The sequence below is a fragment of the Anopheles cruzii genome, chromosome 3 (genome assembly GCF_943734635.1).
Source record: "Anopheles cruzii chromosome 3, idAnoCruzAS_RS32_06, whole genome shotgun sequence".
Taxonomy (NCBI): domain Eukaryota; kingdom Metazoa; phylum Arthropoda; class Insecta; order Diptera; family Culicidae; genus Anopheles; species Anopheles cruzii.
In genome coordinates, this window is record NC_069145.1 from 5185356 (window position 1) to 5206045 (window position 20690).

Consider the following 20690-nt stretch of genomic DNA (forward strand, 5'->3'; position numbering starts at 1 on the left):
ACAAAGTGATGATTTGCGTGGCGGATCAGAGCGGTCCGGCCAAATTTGTCGATCCGAGGGTCGAGGCCCGGGTTTGTTTGCTTGCGGGGCCCGCAAAGAGTGGAGTGGGCACCCAAATCACCTGACGCGCGGCTCGTAGCGGCCCAAAAATCAGTTCAGTCCGGCACTCGAACGTCCGACCCATAATCCGGCATTAATCTGGCGGGCTCTAGAAACGTCATGAGCGGTGGCAGGCGGTTATGTAAACGCTCCGAGTCCGACTCCGATTCGCGGTCGGACTTCGGGGCATCCTTCGTGCGCATCGCTCTTGACAGGCGCCGGGGCAAAAAATCGATTTATTCTGCTTCGGATCTTGCCTTCGGAGTCTTGCCCGGTTAGGGTCTTCTGGCTGGCCGACCGACGGCTGCCGATGTTTTCTTCTGGCGGCCGGACTCCCACTACAGGCGCTTGTTTGCCCTGCATCGCTCGCCTCAGATTCAATTGTTGCGCGATGCTGGCAACCGGAACGCGATGACGCGATGCGACTGACAGTTTGTGCCAGGTTATTCAATCCGGCCGATTTGCGGATGGCCCGCACGAATCCGGCGGTTTCAGGTTCGCGATCGCGATCTGGCCATCGCGACCATTGAATGGCATCAGCCCGGCAAAAGGGCGCCCGGGTGAAAATCGACGGCGAAACATAAATCCTGCTCCGACTCCTGCGGAGCGGAGATATGTGCGCCCGGTGGCGGCCACATTGGCAGAGCACCGTTGCATTTTCCGTCCGTCCGTCCGCCCGACCTAACGGGAGCCGTCCGTTAAAGGGCAACCTTTGGCTGCTCCAGCCAGGTCCCTGAGGCTGAGGCCGCAAACTTTTTCCGTTGGTGCTCCGCTCCGCTCTGGAGTCACGATAAAGATGGACGCTCGTTTGCATAACACCGCACAGGAAGTGGCTCATCTTGGGCTTTTCGTTCCCGGTCCCGGGGAAAACTAAGGCAACCATTGTGAGGGCAGCCATTTATTAGACCGCGACCGTTGGAAATGGGATTGATTGGCGTCTCGAGGGGGCAACGGTGTAATTGGGGATCATCGGGCTGCTTGTCGGTTCAGGCCAGTCCGGTACCCTTCACAATGTTACAAACATGTTATACATCGTTGCAGTGGAACACTGAGATTGTTGAGGCTTTTCCTACTGCCACTCGGGCTTATTTGGGGAACCTACTGTTTTATTGAAAATCTAACTTTAAATCAGAAGTTTTGTCGATTTCTTTTCCTTTCAAATTTAACAACCCGAAGAAAACATAAATTGTGAAGGGATTTCGAGTAATTAAATTACTTCTCGGTTCCTATAATGGTGAACGCCTTTGCTTAGGTGAACATTTCTGGCATTGAACATCGGGAAGGCTCGAGCACCCTGTGTCTTTGACATTAGTTTCTCTGTTTAGTCATTAGTAGTCTCTGTCACCGTTCTTTCTAAAGCATCCCCAGAGACACCACTGAGCTTACGGTCTGATTGCTTCCAGTTTCAACACTTGGGATATAGCTGGATTGACTACTCCGCGCAGCCCAGAGCAAAAATTGGGACCACCACCTCGTTCGGTTTGACCGAATAACCCCAAATCAACCCGGGTGCCGCTGGGCAGGACTTTCTGGCCAACACTTGGCTGGTGAATGTTGGTTAAACGCGCGTAAAATGCCCCAAACAGGCGCGCACACAGCATAATCTCGACGCACGGATTGAGGATGCATGGCATGTGATCAATCAAGCGCCACGTCAACTCGACTACCTCACCGATGGTCCGCGGGTACCTCGGCGGAGTCTTATCGCTTAAGACAAATAATACCCCGACGTCGGGAGCCCGGGAGTGATCAGAAGGGTCGGGTCCGGCCCGGAGAGTAACTCCACACGCACACACACACACACACACACACGCGGAGCTGTTCAATCGCTATTTCGTAATATTAATGGCACTGTTTTCTTTCTTTCTTCACTTCTCGCGCCGTCAGCATGGGGTTGCGGCGTTTGCCCAATCTTAACTATGCCTCCGTAGCCCGTCGTGGTCCTGGCTCATAACGCACATTCTCCGCTCCGGCGAAACGAGCGAGGAATCATCTGCGAGGTGACCATCACCCCGGTCGCGGTCTGGACCGGCCAGACTGCCACCTCACAGACGGAAGAGATTGGTTACCTTTCACCGTGTCGACCGGGCGGACTCCTAGGGGCGGCGCGGAGCCGAGAATCCCCCCATCCCGGGGCCACTCCGGACTCGTCCGAGGCTGAGAAAGTGAGAAGAAGATTCCCTTTCGTTCGCGCCTTCCTGGCCCGCCTGGGGTGTTTGGCTACCGTTTCGGCGCTAGGTACCGGCGGCGCACAGGCTAGCGGCAAGGACTTCGCCTTCACCCCGGCGGGGAGTCCCCACCGGGAATCAACACGCACAAACACGCACATTATCACATCTGTCAGTGGCGATTAGCAAAACTATCGAATTGATTCCGCCTCTGCCCCGCCGAAACTGGCGGCTGGAGGCAGATTGCCGTCGCGCGGGGACGACTCCGTGACTCAGAGTGGAGTGCGCGCACACGCGAGAGAGAGAGAGAGGTAGAGAGGCTAGAGTCGGTCTCGCCGTGGTCGCGCTTCTTCGCGGGGCTCATCTTCGGGCTTCGGGCCTCGTCTTCGTCTGCGGATGGCTCGGGCTCGGCGTGGAGGTGCGTGGTGGTGGGCCGCTCGGCCGCGGTTGGTATAAATAATCATTGCACTTCAAGACGAGCCAACAGTTTCGAGTAGTGCATTGTTCCAGTAACATACCTTGCGAACTAGTAGCAGCAGCGGCAGCAGCGGCAGAAGCCCTTCGGAGAGTGCAATCTTGTGGTCGGTCGGTTCCGTTGCGTGGAGAGTGAGATCCAGAAACTCGAAAGTCCAAGATGAAGTGCTTCGTGGTGCTAAGTGTGGTCCTGGCGTGCGCCACGGCGCGCCCCGAGGCAGGCTTCTCGTCCTACTCGGCACCGTCGTTCACCTCGGTCGGTGACTTTGGCGGTCCGTACGCAGGTCCGTAGAGCGCGCGGTGCCAGGCGGTGCAAGTGCGCGTCCTGTTCCGACTCCGACCTCTGAGATCTGAGCCCTTTACTCCGCTTTCTATCCCATCTCCCGAACCAGCAGGCGGCAGCAGCAGCAGCAGTTCGAGCAGTAGCGGCGGGTACAACTACGCCCCGGCGCCACAGATCGTCCAGAAGCACATCTACGTGCACGTGCCGCCGCCGGAGAAGGAGGAAGTGTATTACCCGCGGGTGCCGACGGTAGCGCCGGCCCAGAAGCACTACAAGATCATCTTCATCAAGGCGCCGTCGCCGCCGAAGCCGCAGACCCCGATCATCCCGCCGCAGCCGCAGAACGAAGAGAAGACGCTCGTCTACGTGCTGCACAAGAAGCCGGAGGAGCCGGAGGACATCGTCATCCCGACGCCGCCACCGACCAAGCCAAGCAAACCGGAGGTCTACTTCATCAAGTACAAGACGCAGAAGGAGAAGAAGCCCGAGTATGGGCCACCGAAGCCCGAGTACGGACCACCTGCGGGACAGTACTAGGATGCGCCCGTGCGCGGCGGACAGTACCCCACGTAAACCCCACTAGAGCCAGTGACCCACGACACGACCCAGGACACACGATGCATTTCTACCGTCTACCGACCAAGCCGGAACGAGAACGAGATTAGCCGATTGCTATGGCGGCGTCGCCCTCGGCGTGCGGCCACCAGAGAGTGTTGCACCGCGGGAACAGGGACCCCACCCTGTATGTATATAGAGAGACAGAGAGAGAGACGCGTGCCGCAGTCGCTTCTGCTAGCGCCTCCTGCCGGTTCGAGTAAATTCGAGCAGTTTCGAGCAGTGATCCTGTGCACCCCGGGAAAGCGCACGGGCAGCACGGGCGCAAGCGGAAGCGTCCAATAGTCCGTTACCAATACCCTTCTGTTATTTGCTGTTATTTATTACTGTAAGGATATCGCATACGGCCGAGGCTACGGCGGCGTTGGCGGTGGCTCCCGCGACAACCACGGGGCCCCTCCTGTGCCACGCCAGCCTCGATTAGAATAAAAAAAAACAACGGTGACAAATTTTTTATACAAAACACAATGGCGTTTGCGTGTTACCTCACACACACACACAGTCGCACTCCAGGGTGCTCCACTTCCGAGTTGGAGAACTCGAAGTTCGAGAAAGAACCGTCGAGGCCGAGGGGGAAGGATTAGGAAATGCCATCAACAGCGGGCCGCTCGTCAAGGAAAAAGTGTTTAACTCCAAAGTGTGTGTGTACTGTCTGTTGGTCAATTGGCCACCACTTTGGCGCGTTGGCCAGAAATCTGCTGTCGCTGATGGATGCTCAAGGTTTTCGGTGGATGGCGCACAGGGAAAATTGGAAAACCCCCCGCACGGCGCGGCTCGGCGGGGTCAAATGGCACGCCGCGATGCGCGGTTGCGCGATTCGCGCGCGTGATCGTTCGCTACTGCAATGGTTTCGTGATGGCCACTATGATGGCGGCAGAAGAGGAAGAGAAATGTGTTTCCTCATTGGGAGGGTGGTGGAAATAAAATTGTGTTGGACTATGACTAAATTCGGAATGACCGCGACCACCGTCATAAGCTATTAGAGGTGAAGGTGCGACTCTCATCTTGGACTCTGGAGTGGAGATTCCGGGAACTACCTACTGCAAGTCCAGCCAGAACTAGGCCTATGCGGATGGGGTGGTTGCTAGGGTGCTGGCAGCCAACAGGTCGCTCTACAATCTGAGGAAACTGTTTCACTCTTTTGTTATTTCAAAACAAGAAAAAAGGTCATGTTTATGCTGACAAACCGGCAACTTTGTAACATTTGAAAAATAACATTCGCTTAGTTATGGCCGAGGTAACACTCGAAATGTGCAAAAAGTCATTGAAAATTATCTAATCAGAATCGACTGTTGCCTTAGATCCCGAGGCGGCAATCGGGACGTGTTTCTCGCATAATGGCAAAGTACAAACATTATGATAAACAATGATGATTCAAAACTTATTTTTGCATGTGTTTTTTAAAGCTCTTTTTTGAAACTAGAAAATAAATAAACCTGTACCTGTACCTATTTTCGGTAATCCGGCAATATTCGGTAATCCGGCAGCCATTGGAATCGACTAACGGGGCCGATTCTGCGAGCCGCGATTACATTTCGCGCCGCGGTTCAATATTCTGTTCTGAATCACATCAGTCACATTCGAAGCTGTCGGAGATCATGCATGCGCGGCAATATTTGAGGAGTAAATATCATAAAAATAGTATTTACAACTTTGTGACGAATTGTTTTATGTTCGATCACTTTGCCAGTCAGGTGGCTTAAAGAAAACATGCTGAATCGCGAAGTTTGTGTTTGATTGTGCTCGAGAAGGAATTTGATCGACATCTCTTGATTGGCGTCGGGTTCGATGCGAAATATTGGTGTTAACGTTATCCCTATTCGGATAACTCGAGCGAAAGAATTTTGCGTGTTAAGCGTACCTATTCGATTTTAACAGATGGCTTTGACCATAGAAACTAATTGTTTATGGGTGAGTATGTGCTGGATGCAGCCCCAGCTTAAGTAAAGTGACACAATCCCCCTAGCCCCATTATAGCTTTCTCTTTCTGCCTTCTCTCTTACCGCTATCTGCTTTCTCTCTTGCTATAGCAAAATGACGCTCGAGAAAACGCTTGAGTATCCGTTTGAGTTTCATAATAAGGGGGAATGTATGTGGAGAAGGCAGAACCGTTTAGAGAAATAATGTAGCAGCGCGAACGCTGTTCTTGGAAAGAATTGGTAAACAATAAGAACGAATACCCGTTGGGACCATCCCGACCCGAACTGCATCTTCTTGGTGAAGCGCGCTAAGCAGCAGTTGATATAAGCATTGGACTTAGCATAAACGGGATCACGCCAGCCGGGCGACGATCGATTATGCTGAGCATAGCAGAAAGGGTCACGTACGTGGTCTGATCAAATATTTTCGTGACATTTGAATTTCCGCGGGCTACGTATATCCGACACAAAATTTGATAAAGATTCTTTGCCATAAATTTTTTGGAGTAGACAAAAATCGCCGATGAGCCAAATCATGTCCAAGCAAAACAGTTGTCAAAAATGACCGATTACCCGAATGCCAAAATGCCCGAACAATTCACCGTAAGTCACTGAAATGTATAGCAACCTAACGCCATAAAAAAATCGGATATACGTAGCCCGCGGAAATTCCAATGTCGCGAATTTTTTTGATCAGACCACGCATACCACCACTGTTAGGTCTCAGGAAAAAAAAGGATCATTCAATCCGTGACGGGCTGCGTCATTAGAGAGCGGCACACTGGGTTGTTTAATATGTTTTGCGCTTCAATAACAGAGAGCGGTGCTACTAGCCAATTTTTTTTTGCCTCATATGAACGTATGTAAAGTTTTATTTCAAACTTTCAATTCGTTCTTCGTTTGATACGACGGTTCTTGATACTTGATGGCTTGCATTTGGTATCAAGTACTGTTGGAATTTACACGAGGCCGGAGTACTGATATAACTGATTTTGTTAGCAAAATTTAACTTTATTCAGGCCAGTTATAGAAGCGCTTTAAAAATTATAGCTCGTATTCACTTCTGTCACTCGTTTTCCCCACCGGAAGCTCCCCTGCTGTCATCGTCGTTGACAGCAGCAGACGATCCCTTCGGTGACGTCGCGATATCATCTTCAGCGACATCAGCGCTCCTGGCGGAGGAACGCTGAAAGGCGTCGCACTATTTTAACAAGTACCGTGTAGTAATTGATTTTTTCGAAGGCTTATAAGCAAAGAAAATTTATGAACGCATTACGAATTCAATTAGTACAGTGGAAAGATGGGTTGCTGAAGTTAGAACTGGTCGTACAAGCCTTGAAGCGAAGCGATCCTTATTGAAGCGCAAAACTTATTGAACAACCCAGTATTTGCGTTCTTTGTTGCACTGACTGTTCTTTTGGCGGCTGAAGTGGGCTATGAAGAATTAACTGATGACAGATCGACTAGCATTTGTTCTGCACTCTTGCCAAACGCAACACGAGGTGTGAAAATTATCTATTTCGAGTTCTGATTTCTTCATATAACGTTTGTTATACGGTTGATAGTGAAAAAGTTCATCGTTGGTTGTGAAATACTTTATTTAAGTAAAGAGACAACTTCGAGCTTTTCAGTTAGTTAGCATGGACGAACAATGTATGTTCTTCAATCGTGGAGCTCCCCTAGGGAGACAAGAAATACGTGTGATCAGTACGGTCAACGGTTGCCGGCGAATGGTCAACAGGCTGTACCAGTGAGTTTTTGTTCTGTGGGGACCATTTTCGTTTCATTAATTGTAATCATTTGTTTCTATCGTCCTCTGATATGGATTCAACAGAGATTGCCAATATAATCAGGTGCTGGGATTCGACTGCGAATGGGTGACACATCAGGGCCAGCGGCAACCGGTTTCTATTTTGCAGTTAGCCTCCCCCCTCGGGCTTTGTGCCCTTATACGTCTAAGCAAAATCAATCACATCCCCTGGGAGTTACGGAATCTGCTTCTGGACAGAAGTATCGTTAAAGTGGGGGTAGCGACCTCTGACGACGCTTCGAAACTTCACGAAGACTACGGTCTCGAGGTTCAGGGCTGTTGTGATTTGCGTTTCCTGGCAGAACGGCTCCGTCTCACACAACGAAGTCTCGCTGAATTAGCGAAAGAAACCCTAAACATAACAATGGACAAGGACTGGCGTCTCAGTTCTTCCGATTGGGATAGACCGTATCTTTCCAAAGAGCAAATACTGTACGCGGCCGATGACGCGTACATTGGTGCCCTGGTTTTTGTAGACATGGCTAGTCGCCGCGGGTAAGTCCAAGAAGAAAAAAATGTCGTTTTAAGAAAGTTTGTGTATCTTTCATTATGATTGCATTCCAGCTATGCTATCGGTTGGTTGGATAACCCGTACCAGGGTAACTAACGCCTAACGCTCCCAACTTGTCACGCCAAACCAAGATTGATTGATCCACCAGAAGAGAACCATAAGGACTTAGCGGAAATGAGTGTAAAGATTACGCTGCTACTACAGGGTTATACAATCACAGGGCTGGCATTTCACAGGCATTTCTGGAATATATCTGTCAACTTAAGTGTTAAACTTTTAGTTGTATGTTTGCCATTTCAGAAAATAAATCGCCTAACAGCAGAACGACGTGTCAGAAATTCTTAAAGCTTGCTACAAAAAAGGGGATTTCAACGTAAATACGTCTCGAGCCATTAGAAGTGACTTTGGCCGTCATAATCGTCCTGCTGTACGTCCTGCTTCCTCCGGGATGCCCATTGGTAAAATTGTGCGAAAATTTGAAGAAAAGGTCACGGCTTTTAACGGATGATGAACAATATTATAAAAAAAACAATTTTTTTATGTGTTGTTTTTAAAGCTTTTGTTTGAAACTAGATCATAAACAACCCTGAGTGTGTCCAAGCGTTTGAGATCGTCGATCGGCCGGTAACGATTCAAATTGGAGGAATCGATTTGTGGGCCTACATTAATGTGCCCATTTATGCTCTAAGTAGACGCGCCGCCCTGGCCGCCTGTGCACCGACGGACGGTAAACGGCTGCCAAATTCGAAAATTGGCCCATCAGCCGGCCCAACAATTGCTAACCCGTGGCCGTGAAATAATTTTCTATCTTTCTCTTTCAGCAGAGAGAGAGAGAGATAGTGTGTTTATAATTTTCACAGTTCAATTTAATAACCAACATAAAGATCGGCGATCGGCGGTCGGCGGCAGTTGAACCTTCTCCGATTGCCCTTGCCACACGGCGGCGAACGCCGAACCGCAAGCCGTTCACCTTCGCCAGAGCAGCGCCCGTTCGGCTGTGCGGACCCTCCTCAGCTCCTTTTCTTCTCCGCCGTAAAACTGTTTAGCCATTTTTTGTTTGTGTAATTGAAAACATAAAATAAAGGCCGCGTTAACGTTAATGGCCGCGACCAGCCAGGGCTTTATTATCGCTGCCCGCCGGGAAGGACGCTCGAAGGACCGAGCTGATGCGGCGCTACACGACGGAATGTGGGCACCTGTTGCACACTGCGGGGCACCAGGCGAGGCTCACATGTTTTGACGATGGCGACGGAGCGGCAAAGATTAGCAAATCCAACCACCGACCGACCGACCAACCAACTCTAATCTACTCGCCGAAGAACCGGACCGGCCCCAACAACGGATGGTGGTGTGGATTGAGTGGCTCCACTTGAGCCAGGCGACAATTCGTGGCCATTCCCGCGCACGCTAATTGCATACCGCTCGAGCCAACCCGACCGTCGTTCGAAAGAAAGTCTTCGCAACGAGAGAGACCCTGGCAGATGGTAGACATTTATCAACAACACTGACCGACCGACCGATCGAGAGGATGATCGTGGGGCCAGTGAGGGGACCCTTTCACAAGCCATGTGTGGAGTGGAGCGGTACGTGGCCACAATTTGCGTCGGTTTCGGATTGCGCAATGATGATGCTGCTGGGAGGCAGGTGAACGAAGCCCTCCTCCGCGGGGCTTGAATAGAAGAGCCTCTGTGTGTGTGTTTACTGATTTTATTGGCTACGGAATTGGCTAAGGGGGGAACTGTACTGAACGGGGAACCCCGAATCTTACGGACCGGTTCCGGTTCCAGGACCCAATTGTTGCTACCTCTACTACTTAGAAGTTGTTCGACACGAACGCATCCAGAGTGCCACCGCTGCCGACTTCGAGCTGGCTGCTGGTGGATTTGCTACACTTTCGGCAGGACTTTTTCGACCCCGACCCACGCCCGGTGGCTGATGGGGCCTTGGAGGTTTGGCTGGTGGCCGAGGCGTAGCCGGACAGACCGCTGTTGGTGATGCTGATGTCTTGCCCCCGATGGTGACTCGCAACGGCGGCGGTGCGTGCCGTACTACTGACGTAGCTGGAGCTGGTAGCTGGTTGGAGGTGGTGGCCAGCGGCGACGGTGGTCAGCTTGATGGGTGGCGCTGCGGTGGTGCTGTGCCGCTGGTGGTACGATCCTTCCGTCACGACGATCGGGGCGAAGCTTGGGACACCGTACCCGGTCAGGTCGGAAGTCTCGTATCCGCCGTAGCTGCTGCTGCCGGTCAACGATTGGTGGTGGTGGTGCTGCTCCTCCTGGTGCTGATGGTGTTCCTTCTTGGTTTTGTACTTGATGAAGTAGACCTCCGGTTTGCTCGGCTTCGCCGTGGCCGGCTGGGGCACTACGATCTCCTGCTCCAGCTCGGGCTTCTGGTGGAGGACGTACACGAGTGTTTTCTCCTCGTTGAGCGGCTGCTGCGGCAGGACCACCTTGGCTGGGACCGGCGGCGACGGTGCCTTGATGAAGATGATCTTGTAGTGTCGCTGCTTAGTGTACGTCGGCAGGATCACCTTCTGGTGGATCTCTTCCTTCTCTTCCGGCGCCACATGCACGTACACGTGCTTGTGGACTTCCTCCTTCACGACCGGCTGCTGGACGTACTGCACGGTCGCCTGATGATGGCCGTGGTGCTGCTGTTGGTGCTGGTGTACGTTGGCGAAGTAGTCAACCTGTGGTTCATGATGCGTCTGCTGATGCTGCTGGTGATAGTGCGGAAACAGATGTGCAGCTTCACCAGCAGAGTGCGTCTGCGAGTGCTGTTGGTGTCCGAAGGATGCACTCTGGTAAGAGGAAGATCCCGACCCCGAGTGGCTCGTGGATTCTTGTGGTTGGGGAGCGAAATAGTTCACTTGACCGTGTAGCTCCGGCTCAACACAATCGTCTAGTTCGTGCGATGCGACTCCCGATCCGGCTCCAAATACTAAACTAGCACTAGAGGTCGCTGCACCGCCCTCGGACAGCCCGAACTGGGGCGTATGGTAGCTGTAACCCTCGGGCCTTGCGCTGACGGCCGCCAACAGACACGTGCTTAGCACTATGAAACACCGCATCGCTTCGCTTTCAACGTCTTATCACACCCGCACACACAAAAACACAATGAGATAATTCCTTGTATTGGCTTGACAAGCCCACACAGGCACCGAGTTCCGAGAGCACTTCTGGTTACCTGGGCGGAAAACGCGATCACCGAGTCCAACCTACACCGTACGGACACTCCCTGGATACTGTCCAAAAAAAGACCCGACTGCTCCAGTTTTATACGTCGCCATACCTCGAAATGTTGTCCTCGCCGGCGTCGTCGGCGTCCTCGGGCGCGAGAAGCCTTCGAGGGACCGATTATCAGCGGCCGGGCGGGTGAACCGGGGTGATTTGGACTGTGCTTTTGGTGTCGCTTTTTTGGTCGGTTTCTTCGGAAGGACACCCTGGTCGGACCTCGGCCCCGTCCAGAGCAGTTGCATAACGCGAACGCGAGTGACTGCGAAAGACGAGAGACAGCCACGAAGGAATTGAGGAACGAGAAACGGTATCAGGTCTCGTTTGTCTCGATCGGTTTCCCGTTTCTTTTCTGCACAAATCGCAAACATGAGAAATGGCCAAAAACGAACAGACGTCGATCGGTGGAGCGAAAGGTTCACCGTCCATTGAGAAGACCCAGACTCGCGCGAGATCTGGGAATCGACGCCAGCGTCTGACGCCCAACAAGAACGCAATCAGTTCGGCACTTGATCCGTGCCGCTAGGTCGCCCGATGGGCTCCACTACGGGTTACGGGCATAAAGAATCAATTATCTTAAGGCCACCGGTGCTCTGAGCTCTGATCTCTGCCCCCCGGGGCATAGAGACTTCTGTGACAAATCGACCGGACCAGTTTTACGAGGTGAACCTCTCACCTGTCAAACCAAACAAGTCATCAAATCTCGGTGGCAGAGCGCATCGAGCGAGCGATCGAGCGAGTGTCCGTCAAAAATTGTGGCCATAATTTGGGCGATCTTCGGGACCGGACTTCTCGGGCTACTGGGGACCGAGATTGGAAGGGAAAGTACTTTCTTCTCCGCAACCCTGCTATGCAGGTGCGTTCGGTTGCAGGTGATGTAACGCCGATGTTCGATTGTCCGTTCTCTTTTCCGGCCACCGGGCAGAGCGTCCAAGAACGCATTGCATAACACACTCAGACCGGGACGGTCAGACTAGCGAACCCGCAGGTCGGACGGTTTTCGAAAGGGACGTCTTTCTTCGGCCGCTGCGTCGACGAGACCGGCGAGAAAGGGGTTACGATTGGTGGCCTTGGCCGAACGAAGCATGGTGTCCAGTCAGCCGACGGGCCGCCCTGGTTCTCCGGTAAAAGTGGTTCGTCAACATATGCGCGCCAGGCGAGTCCGAATGCGCGTATTTTAAAACACAGACTCCGGCGATTGTCATGCGATTGAACCTATTAGTGCTTGTTGCTGCTTGCGTTTTGTTATACAGGGTGCTTCATTTAGTGTTTGGATTCCAAAATAAAAGGGCGCAAAATATCGATTGTGGCCGTCGTCCTGCTGAAACCAAATGTCGTCCAAGTTTTTTGCCTCAGCTTTCGTCGAAGAACCAATCAGTAAAGAATTCTCCAAAATCCTCACCTGACAGTCACTCGTTTTGGCTGCATTGGCTTCTCTTGCACGACGTGTGGGTTTTCCGAGGAAATAAGTTATTAATATTTCCCAACTTTCTGTAGTTTCAAATGAAAACCCTTCAGATGGATCACCCTATACATATTTGTAGTCATCGATTGGGAGCTTGGAATTGGAACTGGCGCGCTGTACAAGGCGTATCCTTGTAGTGCCGTACAGAAAAGGGTCCAATCAGGTCCAGGTGATCACAGATGGTGAACGAATTTCTCGAATTCCCTTTTTGTGCCACTTCGCCGGGCAACCCACGATGATAAGAGTGACCTTGCCCCGAGCAACACGAGCTCACGGGTGGACGATGTGAGAAAAAACCGAAACAAGCGCCATGGACGCCCAACGCTTCCAGAATGGACACAGACAGTGCCACCGATAGGCTGGTTAATTACACGGACGGCCACGATTTGGCCACGTTGGCGTAAGCACGTGTCAATTGGGGCACAAATAGCTGCTCGCTGCTCGTTAATGGCACACCCCAGAAGCTCACCAAATCTTGACCACCCACAATCGCCGGGCGTCGCGGATATTGGAAATATTGCAGCCGAAGCCGCCGCCTCGACTTGGTCGAGCTTGGCGCTTGGCGGGTGACGCAATGACGGATCGCCCGCGGTGACGATCGACTTGCGTGAGCCAAGAATAGCTCAACCTCGTTCTCCGCGTACGACGGACGATTGTCTCCATTCTCGTGTTTTGGCCCAGTTTTTTTTTTCGACCGGGTCCGACAGTGTTTTTCGCGGCCCGGTGACACATAACCCTCACGCGGGCGGGAAACATAATCCGGAGTCGGGTCGTCCGGTGCATCCGGTCCGGCGCCAGTGTGCCGGTTGCGAAATGGTTGTCCAACGGTTGTGCGGGGGCGATACGAAACCGAAACCGGTCCTGGGTCTGTTACTGCTGGTCCTTTGCTGTTTCTCCGTTCCTAGGAGCGGCGATGGAAGCGAAGCGACGCGTTGTTGACCCTTCAAACGAGCCCAATCTGATCATCGCTTGATCGATGATCGCTGATGAGGAGCCGTTAAGCGCGTGTGTGTGTGTGTGTGTGTGTGTGTGTGTGCCGCACTGGCCAAGACACGGTTCCGACGGCGACGGAGACTGCGGCGGTGAACCGGCGGCGACCGAGTGCAGCTCGGCGTGAAATGAAAATATCATCCGCAATATCTAGGTTATGGTTTCCGCGCGTTTGATGCGCCCCGCGGGCGGGCGGGCGGGCGGCATGCGGGAAGTCAAGGGCCATGCATTTTCCGCACCCAATTTACATTGGCTCGCACTCGCGGGCCGTCGGGAAGGTACACTTGACATTTCGGACCGGCCGGATCGTGTCACGCCGGGTTGCAGCACTGAAAACTGCAAACGGGATGTGATGTGGCGCCGTCAAATTGAGCGGAAATAAAAGATTGTCATCGGTCGCAGTCGATGACCGTGCGCGTCGGCACCAGGGAGAGCCTCGAGCAGGGTTTCCTTAACGCACTGCACGCAGCAGCAGGCTGTGTAGCGATGCAAGTCGACATCCGCTGCTGTCAATCCGACTGAGTGACCTGCCCGCAGACGTAGTGGAGCCGCGGAATTTGGATCAAAACTGGCTCAGCCGTGGCAGGCCGTGGACCGTGTGCCAGCGAGGTCCTCGTCGCCGTCGCCAGTGTGACAGATGAATGCATCGGTGAAAGGAAACACGAAGATGCAGAACAGTTGGTCTGACAGCAGAGCAGCCAAAGCGGTCGTCGTCATCGTGATGTCCGCGCGCCGACTTGAATTGGCAGAGGACGAAAGTTGCGTAACTCGGACCTCCGAAATCGAAAGTACCAAGCCAACAAGTTCCGAAAGTACCGAAAGTCACATTGCGGACTTTGGCTTTCCGCGACGATGGACTCCAAGTGGGGCTGAATTGCGTCCAGAAATTGCCAAAACCGCCATCGCCAAGTAGATAATCTCGGGCCTGACGCACCGATAAGCTGCGGTGGCCCTAGTAATTTATGGCCCCGTACACAGGACCGCGGCGCAATCAGTGCCGCGTTCGAAGCGATCCAGCGGCGGCTGTCAGCGACAATAATTGAATTGTTATTTATGTGGCAGTTTAATTTAAAATGGGCGCCCTCCGGCAGGTTCATTCTCGATCGCAGTACAAATACGCTGAGTGTGTGTGTGTGACATATTGCACATAGTGGTTACTATTTTACAGCACCATCAGATTTATGGGTTTATAGTACAGTTTTATAGCGAAATTTATGTATCAAGATCTTCAGATCAGAAAGGATGCACTTGATGCGCCGGAAAAATGGACACCAATAACCCTGACTCACAAGCCACTGTCTGAACCAAGAACATTGACCGAAGCACAGTCATTGATTGAACATTGACCGAACCAAGAACATTGACCGAAGTGGCAGTTAAAGGGTCCCTAGTGGGGGAAACTGTACCAGTTTCGTTTGGTGTCGAAGAACAGTCCATGTCAAGGTCCAAGGTACCACCGATCTGCCACCGACTTGAATGCCATGCACCGTGCCGTGGACAAGTCAAAGTCGTGAGATATGGAATTCCTGAACTGCGGAGCCATTCTGGACGACGTGTTTTCTATGGAACTGGGGCATTTGAGCTGCGTCCAACTAATGGAAGAAATAAATCGAGAATAAAGCGTAACCGGATGAAGGAGCTACCAACACAGACCAGAACGTAGATTTATATTGAAACCTCAGAGCAGAGACATAATGGTACGGCCGGCCAGCGGTAATGGTCTCCCCGCTTTTATTTACACCGGCACCGTAAAAAGTGACGAGTGAGATGTTTTAATTTTTGTGTGTCATTTGTAGACTGCTGCACCACGGTTCGCGCGCGGCTTAGTCGCACTGTTACTGCGGCCATAACAAGGGCCATAAACACCGAGCTGTGAAGAGCGAGCCAGTGGCGCCAACAAGCTGTGAAGATGTGGTCGATTTTATGGTGGATTGACCTGTAGTTCAGCGTGAGCCTTCGATCACGATCGATCTGGCAAAGATCGCGCTGCCGGCCTCCGGACGACCAGACGAAGATGTAATCGCACTAGGGGAAAGTGAATCGATTTCATTTAAGCAGTTAAACATCAAATGTAGGTTTATGCCGTCTCAAGGGAACTCCGAGTGGCGGCGCAGGGAGCTAAGTAGCGAATGGTGACGAATGACTAATGACCGGCAGCGGGCAGACAACAGATGCAGCAGACACGTGCAGCGTTACGCGATCTGCTGCGCGACAAATGTGTCCAACAAGGCGAAAGGAGTACCGCCGCATGCTGATCTCGGGAACCCCGCGGGGTGCATGCGAAGAACCAGAAGGTCTTGATACGCTGCTACCGGCAACAGATCTTCGCAGAGCAGAACTCTCGGAGAGCAAAGAGAACAGAGCGAAAGAGAGAGAGAGAGAGAGAGATAGAACCGTATGGGCGAACCGCAGCCGCAGCGGACCACAGTAATCGACGTATTTATAGAATCTCCAAAACTTATGCAATCGGAAATGTATACCCGTCCGGCGGCGATATTTTTAGCGTCCAATGGGCTACGGGGTGTGTCAGATCGTATCGGGCCCGCCATTACTTGGCCCGCGCTGGTACTCCGATCGCCGCGATCGCCGAGAACTAATTTGTACCGGCATTGGAACAATCGGCTTAGAATGTCTTTTATCTACCCCGGCGCGCTTACTATTGCGTGCCGTTGCGTAATAGTCAGCCTCTACAATCGTGATAAATGCCTGATTCCAATAATTATGTGGACCACTGGACCTGTGGAGCAATTGGATTGGGTTGGTAGGATTGCTTTTTTTTGGCGAAGGATGATAACTTGAACACGGGGATTGGGGAGTCTACGGGGGCCTTGTGTAACTCTATCCGCGCCGCGATTCCGTCGGCTACCCTGTGGGCAGTTCAGCATGATCGGACCGGTCTCACAATGCACGTCGATGAAGTCGTGATTGTCCTATTAATCACCCGGCCTAATCGGATCGGGAGGCAGCAAACAGCAAACGGAATGCGAAACAAAAAAACAAGCAACTGGAAAGAAAAGGCCGAAATTATAACAATCCGCCGGTGATCGGGCCCGGATTGTGCAGGATTTGGTGCAAATAACTAATGATCGCCGCCAGCCGAGCTTACGGTCAACAGTACCTCTGGGGTGTGCTCCTCGATTTGATTCGGGAGAAAATTCAAAAGCCCCGTGACTGGGGCGCGGCTTATATAAGACCGAGTCTAACATGCCGCCCCGTGTGTTTTCTGTGACTGCAGATACCTCATGCAGCGTGTGATGTGTGTGATGGGTTATTCTCACTTTCTCCTTAGAGCTACACCGTTACGCGATGGTGTCCGCGGGTAGCCCGTGAAGTCACCGCTGGTCGTAAATCATGCGTAAGGGATCACTGTCTGTTTTTGGATGTAGTATTGTTAATTTGTTAGAATGGCTAGAACCGTATTACTTTGGTGTCCGATAAGTTTTGCGGTTCAACAACAGGGGGCGTTGCTACTAGCCTGGCTATCCACGTCAAGAATGCCCAAAAACAGTAGCAACACCCAAAATCGTTGAAAAAAATACATGATATCGTATTGCAAAACCGTCGAGTGACTGAAAAAGGCTTAGTAGAAGCCCCAGGCATCTTATTGGGAAGTGTAAGCCATTAGACTTGGGTTTATCACCATGATCCTGAGCTAAAACAAGAGGCTAAAGAGTGGTCTGAGCCTGGTTCTTTGGCACCGAGACGAGTTCCTGTCCAGACATCGACCAAGAAGGTGTTAGTATCAGGTTTTAGCGACTAGCGACTTTCATCTTTTTCCAGACCAAAAAAAAGTTTTGCGTGGAAAGCGTTTCCAACAAATGATGAGGTCATAACAGCTGTGGACCCTTGGCCGGCCATTCCAGATTCTCATTCGCGAATGGATCTACGGACGAGACCTACATTGTGGAGTTGTTAGTAGGAACACAAAGACGACTTCAGAGTATCGTCCACTGAAGCTCTCTTGTAGGAGGTGTCTAAAGACCAGGATCCCTACACGATCTGCCACTGGAGCTGGGAGCCGGGAAGCCCGGGACAGTTGGACCCCGGGGAGGGGTGGGGAGTGAAAGAAAATCAAAACAACGCCCGGCTGGCGACATTCGCATCGTCACACGCACGAAGCACTGTCACCGGTAGAGTCGCGCGAACCAACCGGTGTGACGTTTCTTTTCTGCGGGGGGGGAAGCCAAAAATAGAACTTTATTAAGTATACACTATCCGACGGCGGCGGCGGCGACGACGGGCGGGCGGTCTAGCGACGAGAACCCTGGGGGCCACCGGTTGCCGTCTCTTCGTTGCCGGTTTGGGGTCCGCTGGCGTCTCGTAGGGTCTTCGGTGAGCTCCCGGTTCCTCCCGGTGCGTGTGTTATTCGGCGCGTGAGCCGGCAACTCTAACTGCTGTGGTGGACGCCGGCGATCGTGATTGATTGTTACGAACTGGCGCTCCCAAAAGGATTCCTCACTTGCGGCGCCGCGAGTGCCGCGCGGATACACTGCGCTGAGTTCTGCCTGCGCCTCTCGCAGAGAACTCGTGGAAAACCCTCGTTGAGATTTTCGCGAGTTTTTCTCACCGGACCACCGATCAGTTCTCGGTGGTCGTTCTACCGCTGCGGTCCGGGTCCCTCGAGCGCGTGCGCGCGTGGACATCGTTCATTTTTGGTCCTTTCGCGGACATCTGAGCTGGTCGTAGACCCTAGCCTGGATGACGGGCCCCGTACGTTGCGTGTGAACTTTTCCCATCTTTCCACGACGCGACACGCCGCTTCCGATCCAGGGCAACGATGCAGCGAGCAGTGAGCAGATTGGCGTGAAAAACCACCATCGCCAACCATCGTCACATCGATGAAAAGTGTTAGTTAACCGAGCTCCGAGGTGTTGGGAAGAAGAAAATTCTCCCCCCATTAGGTTCCTCATCGTCAGCATCATCATCATCATCAGTAGCCATCACTGCGCATGGAGTGTGACGTGGAAAACCACCTGAGGGTGCGAGTGGAAAATGGTCGCATGAGTCGGTCAGCACCTTTCAAGGCGGTTCATTGAATATTGAGTAAATTTGGTGCGATCCGTGTCGCCGTGTGGTGTGAATATTTTCGTGAGCGCGAGTGCGTGTGCGTGTGGACGACCTGAATGCGTGCGTGTGTGTGTGCGGGTGCGACTCATTTCCACTAGCGAATAGAGTTCCCCCCATTCTTACACGATCGTCACGATCGTCACGATCGTGCGTGAGTGATCGTGCGTGTCCTCTCGGTCGGTGGTGTGCGTTTCTGCTCTAAATCCTAATAATAGAGAGCGTGAGTGAGAGTGAGTGAGGTTGGAGCACAGCACTGTCAACGGAAGTGGGCGGCCGATTGTGACATTGTGCATTATTGTGTGGTCGGCCGCATAGTAACCCCATCTTTATCGAGTGCCGTTACGCGAAAGTTCCGGTTTATGGGTCGGCTCGGGATGATCCATGGCTCTGGGCTACTTATTCATATTCTGCACGCGAGCACGCGATGACTACTTGCGCACGAGGCGCAAGCATTGTCACTCTGGCAAAGCCACTGACAGCAGCGCCATCTGCGTCGACGGCGATGGAGCCGCCGAGTTTCGATGGGAGTTTTTCAATAAATAGACGGTCCTCTCTTGAGCGAGTGAGAGAGATTCAAACATTGGCAAAGAAAGAGAGAGAGAGAGAGAGAGAGAGAGAGAGAGAGAGAGAGAGAGAGAGCGAGAGAGAGAGAGAGAGAGAGAGAGAATGGAAAAATGAGAGATCTAATGAAAATGAGTGTCTGAGTGAGTGCTCTTGAGTGACAGTGGAGACGCAAGAAGTTAATTTGTGGACAATGCATCATAGACACCGTTGACCAAGAGATCAAGTAGGCTGCGCTTCGAGGCTGTTAATTCCGACTTAACATTCCGTCAAGAATGGCTAATTATGTTTCAATATTTCCTCTCGATAAACAACTTGAGGCACCTTCGATTAAATTGGGAAAACTGCACATAAGTGTGCCTTCCTTTACGGACCTTTCTGGTTTGACACGGGGAGTTGAAATCTTCAAGGATCAACGGATCTTTCTTCCCCTCGAGTAGGTGTGCGAAACCACCGATCCTGCCGCGAGCCACACTGTCTGTCTGCGTGGCCTATGTGTCCCCGGACGTCTTAATTAGCCATTCCCAAAGAGGGGGGGCTCTGAACAGCATCAGCATATGCGAGGTGGCGGTGGCGGCTTGTTGTTTAATATAAAATTTTTGCCACCGCCGCCCTGATGACGACAACGCCGAGCGGCTGCAACGCTTCGCCAGAACATGGCACAACTATTTGTGTCGAGAAGTCATTAGTCTCGTCTCGAATTTCCACCGACCCCAGGTTCGTGGCAGCGACACCGGCACCGCTTACCTCTCCTCCTCGGGAGGGGGATCGGATTTAGTGACACTTACTCCACCACCATTGCCAGTAGCTTCTGCCTTGCCCTGGTGGTCTGGTCTGGCACCGAGACACGTCCTGGTTGCTGAAATCACAACGCACCGCTTGGCAGGCTCTCTGCGACGACGGCCGGTTAGAGGAGATAGTATTAAAACGGAGCGGAGTCGCCGGAGCCCGGGGCCGTCGGGCGGTAGAAGTTGGGCAATTTATTAAACTAAACCGTTTCCAATTTGTCCAAATGTACACATGAGTGAGAATGACACGCTCGGTGAACCAGTGCCAGCAGCTTGGTCAACGTACGGGCCGGCTACGTGGCCGGAATGCGCAGTGGGCATGAAGGAGGAAGAGGATGCTCGCCGCATCCGTTGGCCGTGCAGGTTCTTGTGCAACACACAACTGCACTGCGTTTGATGTAGAAGTAATTGGATGTGCATTGGATTGGGATGACAAAGGAACACACAGTCTAGGATCAAGAAAGGATCGGCTTAATTCTTGTCAACCTCCCTCTGCGTCTCTGTTATGGCGAGGAATTCCGCGAGGGACTGTATTCCAACTATTCGGTTGTTGAATTTTAATGTCCAATGTTCGCCGCCGGGTGTCGGGGTCGGGAACGATGCGCCTGGTTTGCACCGGATGCGGTCACGAGCCGGTTCACGGTATGGAAGCGTTTCGCGAGCTAATGTGAGGTAAATTGTGCAACGCCAGCACACCGCAGAGCAAT

At 52.4% G+C, this 20690-nt stretch overlaps 2 protein-coding genes across 2 annotated transcripts; one reads left to right on the forward strand and one right to left on the reverse strand.

The window, feature by feature from the left end:
- Positions 1-2901: 2901 nt before the first annotated feature.
- On the forward strand, positions 2902-3561 carry LOC128272061 (uncharacterized). The gene is made up of 2 exons (XM_053009787.1): positions 2902-3025; positions 3137-3561. The coding sequence occupies exons 1-2, from the start codon at positions 2902-2904 to the stop codon at positions 3559-3561; spliced, it is 549 nt and encodes a 182-aa protein (XP_052865747.1).
- Positions 3562-9692: 6131 nt separating this feature from the next.
- Positions 9693-19960, reverse strand: LOC128275215 (uncharacterized; the record flags this gene model as incomplete). Its single annotated transcript, XM_053013633.1, has 3 exons — positions 9693-10062; positions 10147-10902; positions 19908-19960. Coding segments are annotated over 3 exons (1179 nt in total), but the record flags the coding sequence as incomplete, so codon positions are not given.
- Between the last annotated feature and the right edge of the window lie 730 nt (positions 19961-20690).